Source organism: Typopeltis vanoorti, chromosome 20, assembly GCF_054136105.1.
Source record: "Typopeltis vanoorti isolate ZY-2024b chromosome 20, IOZ_Tvanoo_1.0, whole genome shotgun sequence".
NCBI lineage: Eukaryota > Metazoa > Arthropoda > Arachnida > Uropygi > Thelyphonidae > Typopeltis > Typopeltis vanoorti.
The window spans coordinates 46,519,801-46,539,301 of NC_143568.1; the positions used below are offsets into that span (position 1 = coordinate 46,519,801).

General features: G+C 35.9%; 1 protein-coding gene across 2 annotated transcripts in view; it reads right to left on the reverse strand.

Annotated features, from left to right (window-relative positions):
• LOC150095409 (SRSF protein kinase 3-like) overlaps positions 1-19,501 on the reverse strand; it is a 429,406-nt gene that overhangs the window by 26,145 nt on the left and 383,760 nt on the right. For both annotated transcript variants that reach the window (XM_090410594.1, XM_090410593.1), the window contains exon 14: positions 9,617-9,779. In XM_090410594.1, the coding sequence (XP_090266720.1) occupies positions 9,617-9,779 (163 nt within the window). The remainder of the gene's footprint in view (positions 1-9,616; positions 9,780-19,501) is intronic.

Sequence of the window (19,501 nt, forward strand, 5' to 3'; positions counted from 1 at the left end):
ATCAGCATATCAGGAGTCGTTGTCAAGGTCTTGGAGAAAGTAGTCAAGGGAAAAATACAGGAATGGATTGATGAAAATGAGATACTGTACGGGGGACAGCATGGCTTTGTGAAGGGTAGATCATGCCTCAGTAACTTGCTCAAGTTTTATAACACAGTGACGGCTGAACTGGATAAGGGTAATGGGTTTACAGTGATACTGCTGGACCTGGCTAAGGTATTTGACAGGATACCACATGGAATTCTAATCCGTAAACTACAACATATGGATATAGGGTTGGTGAGATGGATAGGTGGGTGGTTGATGGAGAGATATCAGAGAGTAGTTTATTCAGGAGTAGAGTCCAAAAGACAGACTGTGACTAGTGGTGTGCCGCAGGGTTCTGTTCTTGGACCACTGCTGTTTAATTTGTTCATTAACGATATAGGGAAGGATCTAAGAGGAACAGTTCATTTGTTTGCTGATGATGCAAAGTTGGGTAGGGCAATAGGGAATGCAGAAGATGTCAAAATCTTGCAGGACAACTTGAATAGATTGGAGTTCTGGGCTAAGGAGAATGGATGTCAATTTAATATGACAAAATGTAAGGTTATGCATTTTGGGGTGAAAACATTAGCAGCAGTATACCACACTGGTGGAACTGTACTCCAAGAGATTGATGAGGCCAGGGACTTGGGAATGTTGGTGGATAGGGAGATGAAGTTTAGGGGGCACATTGCAAAAGTAGCTAAATCAGCTCATCAACTCACTTGGTTGTTGAAAAATACTTTGATGAGCATAGACAAGCAAGTTATTGTACCTCTGTACCGAGCCTTGATAAGACCTCATCTCGACTACTGTGCCCAGATTTGGTCACCTAGGTTTCTTCTTGATGGGGAGGAGGTGGAGAGGATCCAGAGACGAGTGTCCAAGATGATAGCGGGTCTATGGAATGAACCATATGAGAACAGGTTGAAGATTTGTGGGTTGCAGAAATTAGTTGATAGGCAGAAAAGGGGAGATATGATTGAGGCATTCAAATTGCTAAAGGGTTTCTATAGGATTAATTCAGAGGATATTTTTGAGATCAGGACTGGTGGTGGGAGAACTATGGGACATCTATGGAAGCTGGGCAAGAGTGTTAGAGCTGGGTTCTTTGCTTTTAGAGTGGTAAATGAGTGGAATAAGCTGCCAGAGTCTGTTGTGGGTGCTATGACGGTGAGTGAGTTCAAGGCAAGGTATGATAGATACTGTGAGAATGTCGTATAGTTGTGTGGACATGATGTTTTAGGGCCTCTCTCGATGAGTCTAAGGACTCCCTTGAGTCGCCCATAATAATAATAATAATTATTATTATTATATATTTTATTATTTATAATATTTTTATGTTTTTTGTACTTTTACTTTTTTTTACCTAATCTGGAAACCCCAATCTAGAGAGCACACATGAAACTTCTCTACACACTGCAGGCCTGTAATAAGCATGAAAATGGTCTCACACTGACTACTTAAAGATATCACAAATGTCCTTGTCTACAGCAGGATTCAAAACCACAGCTGGTTGAAGATAAGATATGCTAACCACTTGGCCAATCAAGCCAGCAAAATACTTATAACTCCATATAAAAATATTTATACATTATTTTAAAATAGTAATTAGGATTATAATTTATTTTTGATAAACAGGGTTTTCATAAAGTTCTTATTTATTTTACTTTTGTAAAATAAACAACAAATTACTTTTAAATTAACATGAACATTCATGAGGTGACTGTGCAAGTCAATTTCTCAGTGTGTTTAGAATGTAATTTAGTTTTGAAAAGAACCTCTCAACTAGTTTGAAAGATAAGGTTAATTAATATATAATCATAGGGTTAAAACTGCATCTTGTAGGGCAATGTATGCAAATTAAATTTAGTTAAACTTGTTAGAAGCATGACATGCAATTTTTGAAGGATTAACAATTTTCAATAGCAGTAATAACAGTTTCATCACAGTTATCATTGTCAGTGTCAACATTTCCATATAGTACAACTTCAATAGTAGCAGTTGTACTGAATTTTCTCCATTTTTTAACAAAATCCATCAGCTCTGCTTGTAATATTTCTTTTGTAATATCATTGCACTTTTTAATAACTTGTATAATTTTATAAGAGCATTTTCTTCGACACTATTTTTAATATTTTCATATTGTTCACAAAGATTACTGGCCTTTCTATCCATTGTTACATTACATGCATTTTTACAATAAGTTTCTTTCATATTTTGCTGTGGGTTATGGAATCAATTTCTCCAGGAATCGATTTTTTAATTCTATTCCATTTATCTTTAAAATCTGTTTTTTCAACAAATATATCGATGTTTATGATTTCTGAGATTTCATTCACCACTGTTACATATTTTGATGCTGTAAGGACTTTTTAAAAAAAAATTAAATTTCAGATAATCAAAAAAAAAAAGATAAAATTTGAAGTGGTAATTTAGATGATCTCATTTTTGGCATAACAAATAATCGCTTTGGCATTCATAATCTTCACATTAATCTGAGGATGGCAATGAGGCAGAAACAAAATAATTATGGTTACAGCAAAATGTTAAGTTCTTTGGGTTATTGTATGGAAATATCAAAACACTGCAATTTGATTGAATGGCCTGATTTATATTTGATGAATTTAACATTGGGTGAACTATAACATATACCTAGTCTAGCAATAAATACAAGTTGAGCAGTGCATAAGCCTTTAATCTATCAGTAAATCATTTACGGCTCTCAGCACATACAAACCACATGTATAACATGCATATAGCATTACTCCAAATTCAAAAAGTTCCCCTTTTGTCATCGCCCACAACATCCAACAGAAACGCTGCCACTGCTCGCTCCAAATCCATTTTCAGGTTGGCAATGCTGGGGTGTTATTTCTTGTAGGCTACTCTCTCAAGCTCTAACCACAATTCGCAGTCCAATAGATTCAGATCAGGACTTCCAGATGACCAATCAGATGTTACATGGTTGGGCACATTTGCCTCCAACCACTGTTGTGTGGTCCTTGCTTTGTGTGCAGGCTGAGTCCTGCTGGAAGACCCACTGCCTACTGTGAAATAAGGTGTGGGGATGTACTAACTACAGTGTCTTGATACACTATGGTGGAGGTTTTGACTCCTTTCTTGCAGAAATGCATCTTGGATATCTCCTGATAAGTCACCCACCCCACCAAACCGTCACTGACAAGGGGGTGATGACCTCTCTGAATCCTGGGTATTATGGCACATGCTGTGTGACCATACATGGCATATACCTGATCATTTTGGCAGTTAAATGACTCTGTGAAGAGGATATCTCTGGGTCTGTTGTTTGCATACCACCAGTGAAGTGCCTTTGATTTTTATCACCTTCTGCCACATAAGTTGTGGTGTTAGGAAGTGTCCAATAGAATGACGATACTCTCAAACCTCAGGTCATCAGTTAGTACACAAACATCTATCAGAGAATAATGTCACATCTCTCATGACATCACTTTCTGCATTCTCACAGGTTACAGTGGAGGCCTGCATTCACAGCCCTCACAAGCTGTTGCAACCTAACGCAACATGGTCAACCTGCTCTTTGGCAGTCTGATACATCTTCTGTATCATTATAATGCTAAATAGTCTGATACACAAACATCCTACTGATCCCGAGTGTTTTTAGTGTGCTGAAAATAACAAGTGGCTGCATTCCAACCTTGTAAAGTGCTATTACAGCTACATGGTTCCGATAATCTCCCCACTGAATGTTAACCTAGACAACTCTCTCTCTCTATTAATAAACATGCAAATGATGGCTGCGCAGTGGTGTGCAGAAGCTGTAACAGTATTTATGGCAAGAATTACAATTATACAATAATGAAGATAATTGTAAACTTAGTGGAATGCCTTTATAGCAAAAAGAAACAGAAAATTCAACTAAAGTTAGTGATTTCATATCTGAGGATCTGCAACTTTAGATTTGGTTCCTTCAACTTCAGTTGAGTTTTCAATGCAGGAAAACTTCGATTGGTGATTTAAAAAAAAAGTGCTAAGAAGTAATACATTTTCAAGAAGATAAAAATAAGAGAAAATTGGCTTCAAATGTCAAATCTGAGAGAGTTTTTCCACTTCTGGATTAATTTTTGCAAAATTAGGTCACATTTTAGAGAACTAGAAAGCTTCAATAAGTTATGTTTTCAATGTGCTCATTTAAATAAAAAGGACACTTAAAAAAGTTTATGTTGAGTTATGTTTGAATTTTTCTTATCTTAAAGTTATTTATGTTCTGAAATAAAAATTTATAATTCATATTAATATTTCCAATATTTTTATTTATTTATTTTTTTTGGCATTTATCGATTGTCTTTCAATATAACTTTTTTTTCTAAAAAAAGTAAGAAATTACTTGTAAACCATTAATACTGAAAAATCTTACAATGAGATCTCAATATCAACTTTACTATTTTACTTTTTCAATTACTAGCAACTGAAAAAATAGGTAACTTTGCAAACCCTCGTGGGTAAGTTGAATTTATATCATTAGAAATATTGTTAAGTTTGTTACTGCGATCTTCTGAAATAAATTAACTATATATAAATATAGTAAAATGAATAATTTAAAAAAAAATATTATAAAAACTTCATTGTGAAAATACACACAGAGCTGGGCACCGGATTATCAGATCTAATAAGGCCAATGTTCTTCTCTATTTTCTTGAGGAAAGTTTCAAAAGAAAGCTTTTTTGTCATTTCATCAGACACTTGTTTATAGCAAGACAAGTCTCAATCCCATTTCTAACTTCCTGGGTGATTTGCTTTTTAGTTTTTTTAGAATCCTGTGAACCAAAAACAAAATATGGGCATGGGTTCCCTCCAACAGCAGTCCATTGTTGTTAATAATAAATTTAGTTTAATCCTTTATCTAAGTGTGAGCAAACAAAGTTTGCGCCTGAAAGTATCTTCAGGACTGGGGTCAGGTAGTACAACACCAGGCAACTCATAACAAAGGTGGACCAAGCTAACATCACTCCTATCTCAGTATCTCCCATAATGCAAAACACATCTCCTTGCGGATATGTATAATGTTATCTACTATCTGACTCCGGTCCTGAAGATACTTTCAGGCGCAAACTTTGTTTGCTCACACTTGGATAAAGGATTAAATTAAATTTATTATAGTCTAACCAAGTGAAAAATAAACTTTCAACATCTTTCTCTAAATCCAGAGTAATTTAATAATAAGGTGGTATACCTTTTGGCAACTCCTATAGGTAAAGATGACCTCGCTATTGTTTCTGCCTGGTATCTCCACGTCTGGGCCTGGCTCCCACTGAAGAGACCTCAATAAAGGTCGAAACTAGTCTGGGTAGTGGCACTTCCCTTAATACATAACATTATACATATCTGCAAGGAGATGTGTTTTGCATTATGGGCGATACTGAGATAGGAGTGATGTTAGCTTGGTCCACCTTTGCTACGAGTTGCCCAGTGTTGTACTACCTGACCCCAGTCCTGAAGATACTTTCAGGAGCAAACTTCGTTTGCTCACACTTGGATAAAGGATTAAACTAAATTTATTATAGTCTAACCATTGTTTTTAACTTTATTTCTTTCAAGTATGGTCCATTCTTTATTATTATTTATTATTATTATTTTTTTGTAACAACTACTTTTAAGTTATTTTATCCTTTCCTTTCAGGGTTATAGTTTCATCTGAACTGGTAGCTGCTTCATATCTTGGCTAAATGCACAAGAAGCTTTTGAAGGTTGCTATTATCATCTGGTCTATTTTTCATTATCATTAATTACCTGGTGCATTATCAAGGGGCAATACTACTTTAAATGGCAAATTATTCTCCATGAAATAATTTTTGGTGGCTGAAAGAAATTGATTTGCAAAGCATTCATGGTATACTGCACAATTACGAATTTTTATTGGAATCCCCAAATAACTGACAGTGTTTCTTTGTTAACATCCCTTGAGGGGGAGGGTTAGATTGGTAAACTACAAATGGCTTTAGTTTACAGTCTTCTAAAGCACCCACCAAGTAGTAGTCGAGTTTAGACAATCATATGAAATTTCAAATCCTCAAACTTTTGGTCTCCTCGACTGCAATAAAAGTCCACGAAGCAGCCCCCCCCCCCCCCCCCGCCTCCAGAAAAGGCAATCTCATCAACATTGAAAATTTCTTCTTATTGATCAATGATTTTTGATAATATCAAAGCAAATTCTTTGGAAGAATCATGATTAGCATTTGCACACTCACCAAACCAGCCTGAACTAGTCTTAAATTCAGCAGAATCCTTTGCCCCTTCTCTCATGTGCATTTTACCATCTTGAAAACTACATTAAACTCTATACTGATTCATTTCAATACTCCGATTTATTTATTTTTTCTATTTCAATTCTGAATCCAAATGATTAAATAGTGTTTTATTTCTTTGATGATTTTTTAGTAATACTACACAATGAACAGAACTTGTATCGCGAGAATCTTTCTTTCTTTCTTTTTTTTGTTGTTTCTTTTAAAATTGTTGCAATTGTGGAGTGATTGATGCTGTAAACATGACCAATAAAGCCAATGATTTGCAGTTTTCACATAGAAATTAAAATAGACAATCATTCCGTATATCTTTCTTTAATTAGCTCTCTACCATATCAGTTTTGCTTATATCTCCAGATTTTGATACCAGGTTTAACACCACTTTCCTTCATAACGTGATCCATGAAGGTGATGAATAAGAGTGGAAATGGGTGCACCCTTGTCTTACACATTATTTTACATCAAACCCTCTTCCTGCACACCTATACAGTTCTAACTGCTGACTTACTAAATATACTCCCTGTATTGCTCTGGTTAGCCAGAGTCCGCACAGTTAGCCGAGTGGCTATGTACTTCGCAACAATATGCCTGGGAAAAGTATCCTGGTTTGATTCCCGTCATCGACGTGAGGAGCTTAAGGATCTTCCTCAGACATAGCCAAGTTAGCCGGTCTTGGGCATGGACTGCAGGGTTTTTCACCCCAGTTCATCTGGGGTTTTTCCCCCCACAAGCAGGCAAACTGGACCCGTGAACACACGAAGCTACAGACATAGGGCACACCGGTAGGCATAAGGCTAGCCACCTTATCCTAGGGACGGGTCCAGCTTAGAAGGGCTAAAGATAGCTTCATAACAGGCCACTAGGCCTAATACCTGAAGGGAAGAAGAAGTATTGCTCTGGATTGGACCCAAGAAGCAAAATATGTAGCACATGAGAAAATGTTTCCTCGCACCTTGCTCTTTGACCAAGATAACAGTCTGATATTTCATACTTGGTGCTCTTGGTGATACTGAAACCTATGAAGTTGTGAATATATTCAAGGCCACATTTTTTGCTTCTTGGGTATCAGTCATTACATGCAATAAACAGCATCTTAAGATTCACCTAGAAAACCAAAATCCTTCAATATGATGCAATTTATTCATAATGTGATCCATAAAGGTAATGAATAAGAGTGGAAATGGGTGACATCCAATGAGAAGGCAGATCACAAAAAGTGGACTGTGCTCTCAATCTAAGTGACTTCATCCACGGAAGGTTGAATGCTCTGTAATATGGACATGCTATATAAAATTCTGAAGATCTGATGAGCAGCTATAGTAAGATTAGGTTCAAAAGTTAGATATAAATTGATCTTGATATTATACAATGATATTATACCCTTAAATAACCAAACCAGTTAACAGGGAGTCAGGCAACATGCTATATCAATAGACTCCTATATAAATGTACATTCAGTTAACCAAACCACATCCTGAATTAAATTACCAGCAAATCAATTTTCCAACAGGACTAGATAATTAAGGAATCACTGTATATTATGTCACAGCTTTTGTTGTACTGCTTATTTTAGGTATGTTTGCACTGGGTGCAAATTTTCACGGAAATAATTTATGAAAATTTGCACCTAACACACTGATTTTGACAACTGCCTCATCAACAGTTTTGGATACGGAACTGGTGACATCAGGATCAGTAGGTTGGCAGTTTGTAATAATTTACAATATCTATTAGAAACATTAAGTGTGACATCCAATATTTGCAATATGATTTGATAATGAAAAACAAGTTTTGATTAAGAAGTTAAAAAGCAGTAGATAAATCACAAGATTATACAAACAGGATGTCAACTATAATGGACAAAGAAATGAATCAAATCATACACAACTATTTTCAAATTAAAAGATAGAAGTAGAAGATTAAAATAAACAAATAAAAAGTGATAGATCTGCTTAAAAATTGTGATAATCACCATCAACAAATGTTCTGATACATACCTGAAGGAAAAGAATACATGCTCTCAAGATACTATGATGATGATAAATGAAAAGTTTACATTACTACTACTACGACAACAACAACCATGACTTCAACTGCCCATAGGTGTCTGATGCCATCTTGATAAGATTCTTCCACTGCATTCTATTTTGTGCAAGATGACTTAGTTTGTGTATAGAGTTTCCGCACCATTTGACGATGTCATCGCCCCATTCTCTGTTTGGTCTTCCTCTTTTGTTCTTTCCTTCAATCATTCCAAACAGCAATGTTTTTAATTTTCCCTTATCGTTCATTCTACATATATGGCCAAATAGATATAGTTTCCTTTTGATTATTTTCTGTATCAGGTTTTCTTTTGGTTGTATTCGTCTATAGATTTCCTCATTGTTCACGTTCTGAATCCAGCTTATCCTCAAGATCTTTCTATAGCACTTCCTCTCGAATGCCAATATCTTCCTTTCAGATTCTCTCAGGAATACCCAGACCTCACATCCATAGAGCATGCTGCTGAAGATACAGGTTTTCACAATGCGCAGTTTAGTGTGCATCTTTATAGCTTGGCTCTTCCATATTTTGCCCATGGCTTTTAAGATAGCTGTTATATCAACAAATTAGTGTTTTGTTAGAATGCCAATACTGTCGGATCTTATACTTCAGTCTTTTAAGGCACTTCTAACAACTTTCCATCATAGTATCGACCATCTCTGTTTTGTTAATCTTTCCTCTCCTTTTCTATTCAAGTGACCATACTGGCTTAGATTCTTGAATGCTAAATATGTCCAGGTTCCTTCCTAACATCTTCGTTATTGTTTAATTTGAGCTTAATGTACTGAAGATGCCTGTGACACACAAGCGAAAATTATACTATTAAATAATTTTTGTACGTGAGTTTTTTCCCCGTTATTAATTTTGTATCAATATGTCTACTCACGGTATACCTCTTTTAAAACTTACCATCTTCATGTTTAATATGCTTCTGTCATTTATGCCATCTGCTCAGCCCTCCCCCCCAAGTCTTTGATCAATGATCAACTGTTATATTTCTCCCTACTCTGTTTCATAAGTTAAAACTAGTTTGCAGACTGTCTTATATACTTGCTAGTTCATGGTGAGCGATTTCTCTCTTATTCCACATACAAAGATAACTGCATGGGATAATAATTACTTCAATCCCCCCTCCTCCCCCCAAACACCATTCCTGATTCATTTAAGATGTTTTAATTTGTAATTCAGTACCTTATACAGTAAAGCGAAATATTAACTAAGGAATTACTATACATAAACAACATTAAAAAACTTGAACATACCTCTTTTATTGAAAAAATCACGAGAATACTTTCCAGAGAAAGCAATATGCTTTGGTATTTCTCCTAATAATTCAATTATATGAGCCAAGTGATCCTCATCTCGGGAATAGTCCTCTCCAGAATGAGGTTCAAATAAATAATCACCAGTAGCTAATTCAAATGCCTTGAAAAGATAGTTTAAATGAATGCTACAGCTTGTGTGGAAGTAATTTTTATTGTGGAATTATATGAACAAAAGCTTGCATAACAAACAAATATTAAGTAAATGTTTTTTTTCTTCAGTTTATGACTGAACAGATTATCCCACAAACCAGCACAAAAAGATGGCATTAATTAAGAGTACACATGTTGCTATAGGAATTCTTATAGACAGGCTTATACGTTGGTTAAACATGATTACTAAATACTTAAGGAATTCACAACATATACTAGAATATAAATTAAATTAAACTTTAATATATATTTCCAATATTTCGGCAACATCACGTTGCCATCTTCATGGGAACTTAAGATAAAGACACGTGCACGCAGCAAATGAGAAAGAAGTGAGGAAGTTACCGTTTTTCTTAAAGTCCCAATGGTGCTCCCTAGCGGGCTATATTAGGTATTCTTGGCCATTGGGATGAAGTTCTCCTGATGTGTTTCCCAAATTTGGGGCAGTCTCATGCATCCAAATTTGTTGAGGTTTGGCATGTTCCTAAGGGCTGAAGCTGATTCCATGAATAGTCTTTCATATTTGAACTTGCTGCAGTGCATTACTGTGGCTTTCTTCCACCTTATTCTGTGGCGTGTATCCAGAGCATGGTCTGCAAACCCAGAGTGGCTGTACTGGTGGAACCGGATGTAGTCCTCATGTTCTGAAATTCTGATATTTGCTGTCCTGATTGTTTGGCCAAAGTAGGACAGTTTACAGCTGCAAGGGACCTGGTACACACCAGGTAGGTCTAGGGGAAGTGGTTGGTCTTTAGTGGAGCAGATAAAGGATGCCAATTTTCTATATGGTCTGTAACAACAGGTCAAGTTCATTGTGAACTGAAATAGGGCTGAGATATTGGAGGAAATTTTGCTTAGATTAGCTCTAGGGTTTCCTTGAGTGGGACATTTGTGAATAAAGAGACATCAAAACTGACCATTATGTCAGTATGTTGAAGTGTAAGGTTTTCTACACTGGCTTTGAAGTTGGCTGAGTTTTTGATGTGTGATGGTGTGTTGCCAGTATAGTGTGTGAGCGCTTTGGCTAAATGTTTAGCTAATTTGTAAGTGGGGGTAATCAATGCCATCCACTCTATGGGATGTAATGGCACATTTTGTTTATGTATTTTTGGGAGCCCATATATACAGGAAGGGGGGGGGGGTCTAGGGTTAAATGGTTTTAGTTTGTTAGTAATTTCACAGGCCAAGAAGTGACCTTCTTAAGGAGCCTATGGATTTTTCTAATTTGTGAGTTGGTGGGATTGTATTCAATAGGGAGGTAAGTAGCCCGATCTAATAGTAAAGCATTGAATACCACAGTGCCGTTCCCCCTTATCCGCTTTGGTGATTACTATTTCTTTGTTTTTCTTCATTTCCTGTAGAGACTTATATTCACTATTGGATATGTTGGTTTTTGGTGGTCTTGCTTTTGTGAGAACACAGGCTACATCCAGTCTAATATTGTTGACGATGTGGTTTAGAAGGTGGCGAATCCCGCATTCAATCTGGATCATTAATTCCTCAGCCGGTATTTTCCTAGGAGCAATGGCGAAGTTGTGGTCATGTGAAAGAGCGTCGAGTGCTTCAGGCTTCAAAATAGCTGAAGAAAGTGTTGGTTGGTAGTTTTGGTTCAAAAGTTGAGTTCTTTTTTAATTTATCAAACTTGTTGATATGTCGACTCCGTATTTTCTTGAATTCTTTATTTGCTGCAGTGCACGAGACGTCATGTAGAATTGACCAAAATTTGTGATTTAGCATATTAGAAAGCTCTTCCTCTAGCGCCAGAATAGCTTTGTTTGCATTAGCTAGGAGAACGTGTCTGCAATTTATTCTCATAGCAAGGCACAGCTCGCGTGGTTATAAATTCGGAGAGCCTTCTGTGAAAAGAAATGGTACTTGAATTTCACACAATTTGGGATTACCTGATTATCCCGGCAGTGTTTTAGGAAGGTCAGACGATTCAGTTGTCTAGATAACTTCATTTTACTGTATTGGCGGACCTTGCGTGCGATGGAATCTCGGTGGATGATAGTAATTCTTGTAGACAGGCTTATACGTTGGTTAAACATGATTATTAAATATTTAAGGAATTCACAACGTATACTAGAATATAAATTAAACTTTCATAGTGTAGTAGTGTAAAAAACCTTACACTCCAACATACTGACATAATGGTCAGTTTTGACGTCTCCTCCTTATTCACAAATGTCTCACTCAAGGAAACCTTAGAGCTAATCCAAGCAAAATTTCCTCCCGATATCTCAGCCCTATTTCAGTTCACAATGAACTCAGGCTATTTCGTTTGGCAGGGAAAATTCTACAAACAGATAGAGGGGACAGCCATGGGTTCACCACTTTTCCCCACCCTTGGCCAACTTCTTTATAGAGACTTTTGAAGAGAAAGCCTTAAACTCTGCCCCACAAAACCTACCATATGGCTTCGCTACGTTGATGATGTGTTCGCTATTTGGCCACATGGCTCGGATACACTCCTCTCCTTCTTAACACTTAAACAACCAACACACCAGAATCAAGTTCACCCTGGAAAAAGAGGAAAACAACAGCCTCCCTTTCCTAGACACACTAGTCACCCGCCAGCCTGATGGAACCTTGGTTTTCTCAGTTTATAGAAACCCACCCATACAGGCAGATACATTCACCAACAAACCCCCCCCCCCCACTACAATATGGAGTTATTAAGACACTATACAACAGTGCTAAACTAATCAGTTCAAATGACAATGCCCTTACCACTGAACTAAATCACATCCTTAACACTTTCTCAGCCCATAGCTACCCCCCAAAAAATACTAAAACCAGTAATCCACAACTCCCCCCCCCCCACCCTTCTCAACAAAGATTACTCTAAATCCATCACCATTCCCTACATCCAAGGCACCTCGGAAACAATTACCAAAATCCTAAAAAAACATGAATTGACCTCTTGTTACAGACCGTATAGAAAATTGGCATCCCTTATCCGCTCCACTAAAGACCAACCACTTCCCCTAGACCTACCTAGTGTATATCAGAGTTATATAACCTTGCAGCTGTAAACTGTCCTACTTTGGCCAAACAATCAGGACTGCGAATATCAGAATTTCAGAACATAAGGACTATATCCGGTTCCACCAGTACAGTCACTCTGGGTTTGCAGACCATGCTCTGGATACACTAAATATCTAAAAGTTGTATCTAATATCTAATAAAATATAATATAAATATAATATAATATAATATAAATAATATAAATATAATATAATATCTAATATCTAAAGCTTGTATCTAAAAGTTCACACGATTTTCCCTTTGTTCCAGTACTTCTTGATTGGACGTTTTTGCTGTCCATGAGATTTTTAACATTCCTTTGTATAACCACATCTCAAAGGCTTCACATTTTTTTATATTTTTTATTTATTTATTTTTTTTTTTAATCGATATTATCTTCAAGGGGTCCAAATTTCTATATCATACAGCAGTACAGACCATACATAGCATTTAACCTGCATACACTGTGTAACCGCAATTTAAATTGCAGTTACACAGTTACATCAGTTACAAAATGTTTTCTTGCCATTTCAATTCTAACTTTTATTTCCATTTCTGGATTGCATTCTTCATTTAACCAACATCTGGGATATTTAAATTTTGTCACTCTTTATTTCTTTCCCATTTAAAGAGTGCTAAATTAAGAATTGGTTTCACGCTTATGATCATGAGGTTATATTTATTCTTAATCCCATTTTTTCACTCTCTTCGTTCACTAGTTCCAGAAGATTTTGAAGATCCTGAATATTGTCAGCCAGGAGAGCAGCTGTGTCATCAGCATATCGGATGTTATTGATGATTTCACCATTTACATCAATCCCTTTCTTTCTTTTAAGATTTTTTTGAAATATGGCTTCTGAGAGGCGATAGCACACATCCTTGCCTTACTCCTTGTTTGATGTTAATGGAGTCTGTAATAATATCATCAACTTCAACAGATGCCTTTTGGTTTCAATATAAGTTTAATGATCCTGATGTCTTTACCATCTAATCCAATTCTTTTTAGTATGTTGGACTTTGCCAAATGTTTTCTCAAAGTCAATGAAGCAAATGAATACTTTCTTGTTTTGGTCACTACATTTTTGCAAAACTTCTAAAGCTAAATTAGGTATCACTGATGGCGCCTTCACATTTTCTGTATATTCTTTTTTGAATTATTTTCACAAACATTTTGAGAACATGGCTCATTAAACTGATCATTCTATAGTCATTACAAATTTTTGCATTTGCTTTTTTAGATAGCACAATGAAGGTCGATTGTAACAAGTCTTGAGGGATTATGTATCATAGATCTTATTAAATAGCTTTCTAATATAGTCATGTTGCCGCCTTCTAATAACTTTACTATTTCTGCTGGTATTCTATCAGGGCTTAAGGCTTTACCATGTTTATCTGAATTCAGCGTTTATTCTACCTCTGATCTCAGAATGCATGGATCTTCCATCAGTCATAAATATTTTCTGGGTTTTGTCTGTTATCAGTAAAGTGTTCTTCTACATATTTCATCCATTCTTATATTTTATAATCCTTTTTGGATATTATTTCTTCTCTTTTGTTTCGAAGGATACATAGTTGTTTTTTCTTAAATATACCTGAGGTGTCTTTCAGCTTTTTGTGTAGATTAAAACTTCATACTTTTCTTGTAGAAATTCAATTTCTTTACATTTTTCATTCATCCAGATTCCTTTTGCTTCCTTGATCTTGTTTTGAATAAGTTTCTGAACTCTTTATATTTTGTTGGACTATGAATTTTATTTGATCAATGCATGATCTATATACAAGTAGTCCAGTTGTGAAGATACCTCACACAAACATTGTTTGCATACAGTTGGATAAGGATCAAACCAGGAATAAAATTTCTTGGCATCTTTAATTTATAGTATAACGAAGTGAAAACCAGCTCTCTCTCTCTCTCTCTAATCCAGAGTATTTTAATAATAAAGGTGTGACTTAAGGATCAAAGCTGCATAACTGAGAGAAGACCTCCACATAGATTTTAAAGGAATGCAGAGAACCGACCAGGGCTTTGACCTAATGTCCAATCCTCACCTTCTCATGGTGCACCCTGTTGGTTATCTACCTGGATACTGAATGAACGAGGATGGGCTGGCAATTTGGGATTTAGCCGACCAAATTGTATTCTTATTGGCTTAAACCAAAATACAAAATGATGGTACAGCATGACAAAATTTCATACCGGCTGGGTGTCGTCCGGTTAAACAGGGCCGCCATTGTTTTTGCCAAGGAACCAGGGTGACAGTGAAAAGTCAGCTACTGGGACAAATCTGAAAACACACCCCAACTCAACATCAGCAGAGTTAAAGATCGATACAATCAACATAAGAAGCATGAATGGAAGAAATGAAGCTAGCTGAGAAATTAGATAAGTATGAGATCGACATAATAGGGGTGACAAACAAAAAAGACAAAAACTGGTGAGATCTTTCTGAGCAATAAATACAAAATGTTATAATCAGGCAATGACAATCAAGGAAAAGAAGGGGTAGCTTCTTTTCAAATAAGTCTCTACAATGAGACTTATTTGTGCCTATGGTCACACAAAAAAAAGTTCTACTAAGGTAGAAGTGGAGGAATTTTTTGAAGCTTTAGAGAAAGCATCTGACACAATGAAAAAGGAACAGTTGGTACTTGTTGGGGATTTAAATAGCAGAGTAGGAAATGATTGTCAGACATACAAAAATATTTTGGGAAAATTTGGAGAAAGGAACAAAGCTAATAATAATGGCAAATACCTCTTGGATTTCTGCTCAGGACATGGACTAGTTATTACTAACACCATGTTACAACATAAAAATGTGCACAAATACACATGGAGAGAAGAGGCAAGGAATAAGAAAAGTCTCATCGACTATGTTATTGTCGATAGTCATGTTTTCTCCCTAGTGCAGGACATCAGATTGTATAGAGGATTTGAAATTGGAAGTGGATACTATTTAGTCTTGAGCAGGATATAAAATTAAATTTCGTATTGAAAAGAATAACATGTAAGAAAGTTTTCAAGCGAATAAAAGTGGAGCAGCTCTCAGATGCAAACTGTAGACTAAAATACACAAAGATCATTGAAAAAAAAAAAAATGAAAGAGTTTGAGAACAGGAACCAAACCTTGGAGATTCAGTGGCAAGCCTTGAAGAAAACCCTGATTGATTCTGCCAGAGAGGCATGTGGTGAGGTTGACTGCAAGGATAGAAAAATCAGAACTCCATGGTGGACACAGGAAGTTAAAGAGGCAGTGAAGGAAAAGAAGAAATCATATCAAAAGTTCCTGTCAAATAAGTCAGCTTGTGCTCTTAGAGAATACAGAGACAAATGTAAGAAAGCTAAACACTGTGTAAAACTAGCTAAACAAAAGTCATGGGAGGACTTTGGCAAGAACACAGACAATAAATATCAAGAAGGTGGCAAAATGTTATGGAGGTTGTTGAAGAAGCTTGGAAATGGAGGAAAGAGTGCTGTAAAAGGAATTAGAGATGATAAAGGTCACATGAAAACAGGAGAAAAAAAAAGATATCCTTGAAGTATGGAGTTCGAAAAATTGCTAAATGAAACAAGCAGTGAAAGCACAGTGGTAAAAAACACTCAACAGGCATAGATATCCATACTTGAAGTGGAAAAACCCACCAAAGGCTTGAAATGTGGAAAGGCAGCAGGAGTAGATGATATTCGACCAGAAATGCTCAAGTATGGTGGTATGAAAGTTTTACAGTGGCTGCACTGCATAGTTCAGAAGGCTTGGACACAGGGACGAATTCCAGATGATTGGAGTAGAGTTTTCATAGTACTCATATACAAAAAGGGAAATAAAACTCAATGTGAGAATTACAGAGGTATTTCTCTACTGAGTGTTCCTGGTAAGATTTATGCAAGTATACATACTTGAGAAATAGTTGAGAAGAATTGTGGAAGAAAAGCTTGGTGAAGAACAAGCTGGATTCAGGCCAAACAGAGGCTATAGGGATCAGATCTTCGCTTTACGACCAATAGTTGAGAAAGCATGGGAATATAACAAAGATCTGTATTTAATTTTTGTCAATCTGGAAAAGGCATATGACAAGGTGCCAAGAGAGAAGCTATTCAATATGCTACAGTTGTATGGTGTCAATGGGGCATTATATCAAGCAATACTTAGTCTTTATTCGAGTTGTAAGTCAGCAGTTAGAATTGAAGGAAGTACAGGAAGATGGTTTAATGTTAAATCTGATGTGAGACAAGGATGTACGTTATCCCCTCTGTTATTCATTATCTACGTGGATCACATTATGAAGGAAAGTGGTATTAAACATGATATTAAAATTGGAGACGGGAATGTCAGCTCTTTGCTTTATATGGAAGATGTCATACTTTTAAATAAATCCATTACAAGTATGCAAGATTCTCTGACTAAATTGAATAACTGTTGTAATAGATATGGTATGAAGGTTAGCAATAAAAAGACAAAGACAATGAAAATAGGCAGAATTGTTGAAAATATCAATTGCGTTACACCTAAGCTTGTCTACATGTTTTATGTGATAATATTCTAAAGAGTAAGGTGGATTCAGAATATATATATACATATATATATATATACATACAGTGTTTAGAGTTGGTTGGGTGAGAAGTTGTCTTGAGGGGAAAATGAACCCATGGAACAAGTAAAACATTTCAGCTACTTAGGCACAGTTTTTAGTGAAGATGGTAAATTAAATATGGAAATAGACAACAGAATCAACAAAGCTGGTGTGGTAGGAAGTCAATTGAATAAATCCATATGGAATAAGAGAGAAATTAGTCGGAACCCTAAATTAGCTGTATACGAGCTGGGTCAGAAGTAAAACACTTGACCAAAGACTAGAGACCGCAGACATGAGAGTCCCGAGAAAGATTAGGGGCATGAACAGATGGTATCAATGGCAATATCATATTAAAAACGAGGATATTAGGAAAGAACTTGACATTGTCAGCATCCAGGAATGTGTTAGTAGAGTTAATCTCAGGTGATATGGTCACTTAAACAGAATGGGCGAGGAAAGGTTAGCAAAACAAGTGTGCTCTGCCAGGTTGGCAGGAAAACGACTCAGAGGAAGACCAAGATATAGGTGGATTGATATGGTACAAAGTACCTTAGACGATAAAAATATAAGATTTGATAATGTTGGAGTCTTGACAAGCAACAGACTGATTTGGAGAAAAATTGTAGATACGAAGTTAGTAATGTAGTTCTATCATATCCTGTACACCCCCTTGAGGGTACATGGCAGGAATTTGATGATGATGATGAGGTGTGACACCTTTTGATTACTTGTATATGGGAAATATATAACTTCTACATTACTTAACCTTGGTATCTTCTGGATCTGGCTCCCACTGATCACATTTAATAATGTAAACTCATAGGCATTAAGTAATGTCTATGGATTTTCTTGCTTCCTGGGAAGTAGAAAGATTCTGCTCGGTGGTGTGTTTTTGCCTGTCAATGAGTGAAGCAACCAGAGCTTCCAGTCCTGGCATGATTCAGGTCAGGAGTGGTGGGTTTAGTAATGCTCCTTTAAGATCACTCAGTGAGATTTAGAGCGATCTTGTAGATCACTTAGAGTTTTTGGAGAAGTATCCTCACACTTTAACATGCCTCAATAAAGTCAAAACCAGTCTGGGTAGTGGCCCTTCCCATAATGCAGCACTGTACACATCTGAAAATATGCATGCTTTGCATTATGGAATATTAAAACAATTAATGTGAAGTCATTAGCCTCTATACACAAGTAGTCCAGTCATGAAGATACCCCATGAGCAAACATTGTTTGCTTACGTTTGGATAGAGGATTGAACCAAGAATATAATTTCTTGGCATTTTTAATTTATAGTATAACCAAGGAAAAAAATTTTCAGGTTTAAACTTACACTATTCTACACAAAGTTTTTTCAATTTAATTATTCAAGTTTTTAGAAATGTCAAAACAAACAACAGGTTTATGCATTCTTATCTATTTAAAAGATATGTCACTGATAGATGAACACAGATTTTCTGTAGGAATGTAAACAGAAAAATTTAAATATTGACCACTCAAACAAAAAGTTTACATGGTATATTCCGGTAATTGGACCACATTTTTTTTTAATAAGCTATATAAAACACAATGAATTAATAAAAGACCTGACAAGTTTCGTAAGTCGTTTGACTTGCATCTTCAGGGGTAAAAGTTAACTTAAAGTTTAAAACAAAAAGAAAAGAGAAATTATTAGTGATAGTTCATGCTATACAGTTGTAGCTGTCTCTTAAAGCATGACTGTATCGCATGAACTATTACTAATAATTTCTCTTTTCTTTGTGTTTTGAACTTTAAGTTAACTTTTACCCCTGAAGATGCAAGTCAAACAACTTACAAAACGTGTCGGGTCTTTTATTAATTCACTGTGTTTTATATAGCTTATTTAAAAAAATGTGGTCCAATTACTGGAATATACCATGTGAACTTCTAAACCACAGAAACCTCCACTTACAAACAAAAAGTTATTATGAATAAAATCGAACTGATTATATGAGAAGTGTGGATATAAAAGGCCAAATAATCAAAAGTATTAATATTAATTTAACATGATTCGACATTTTGTTGAATCATGTTAAATTAATATTTGAATGTGTGTTA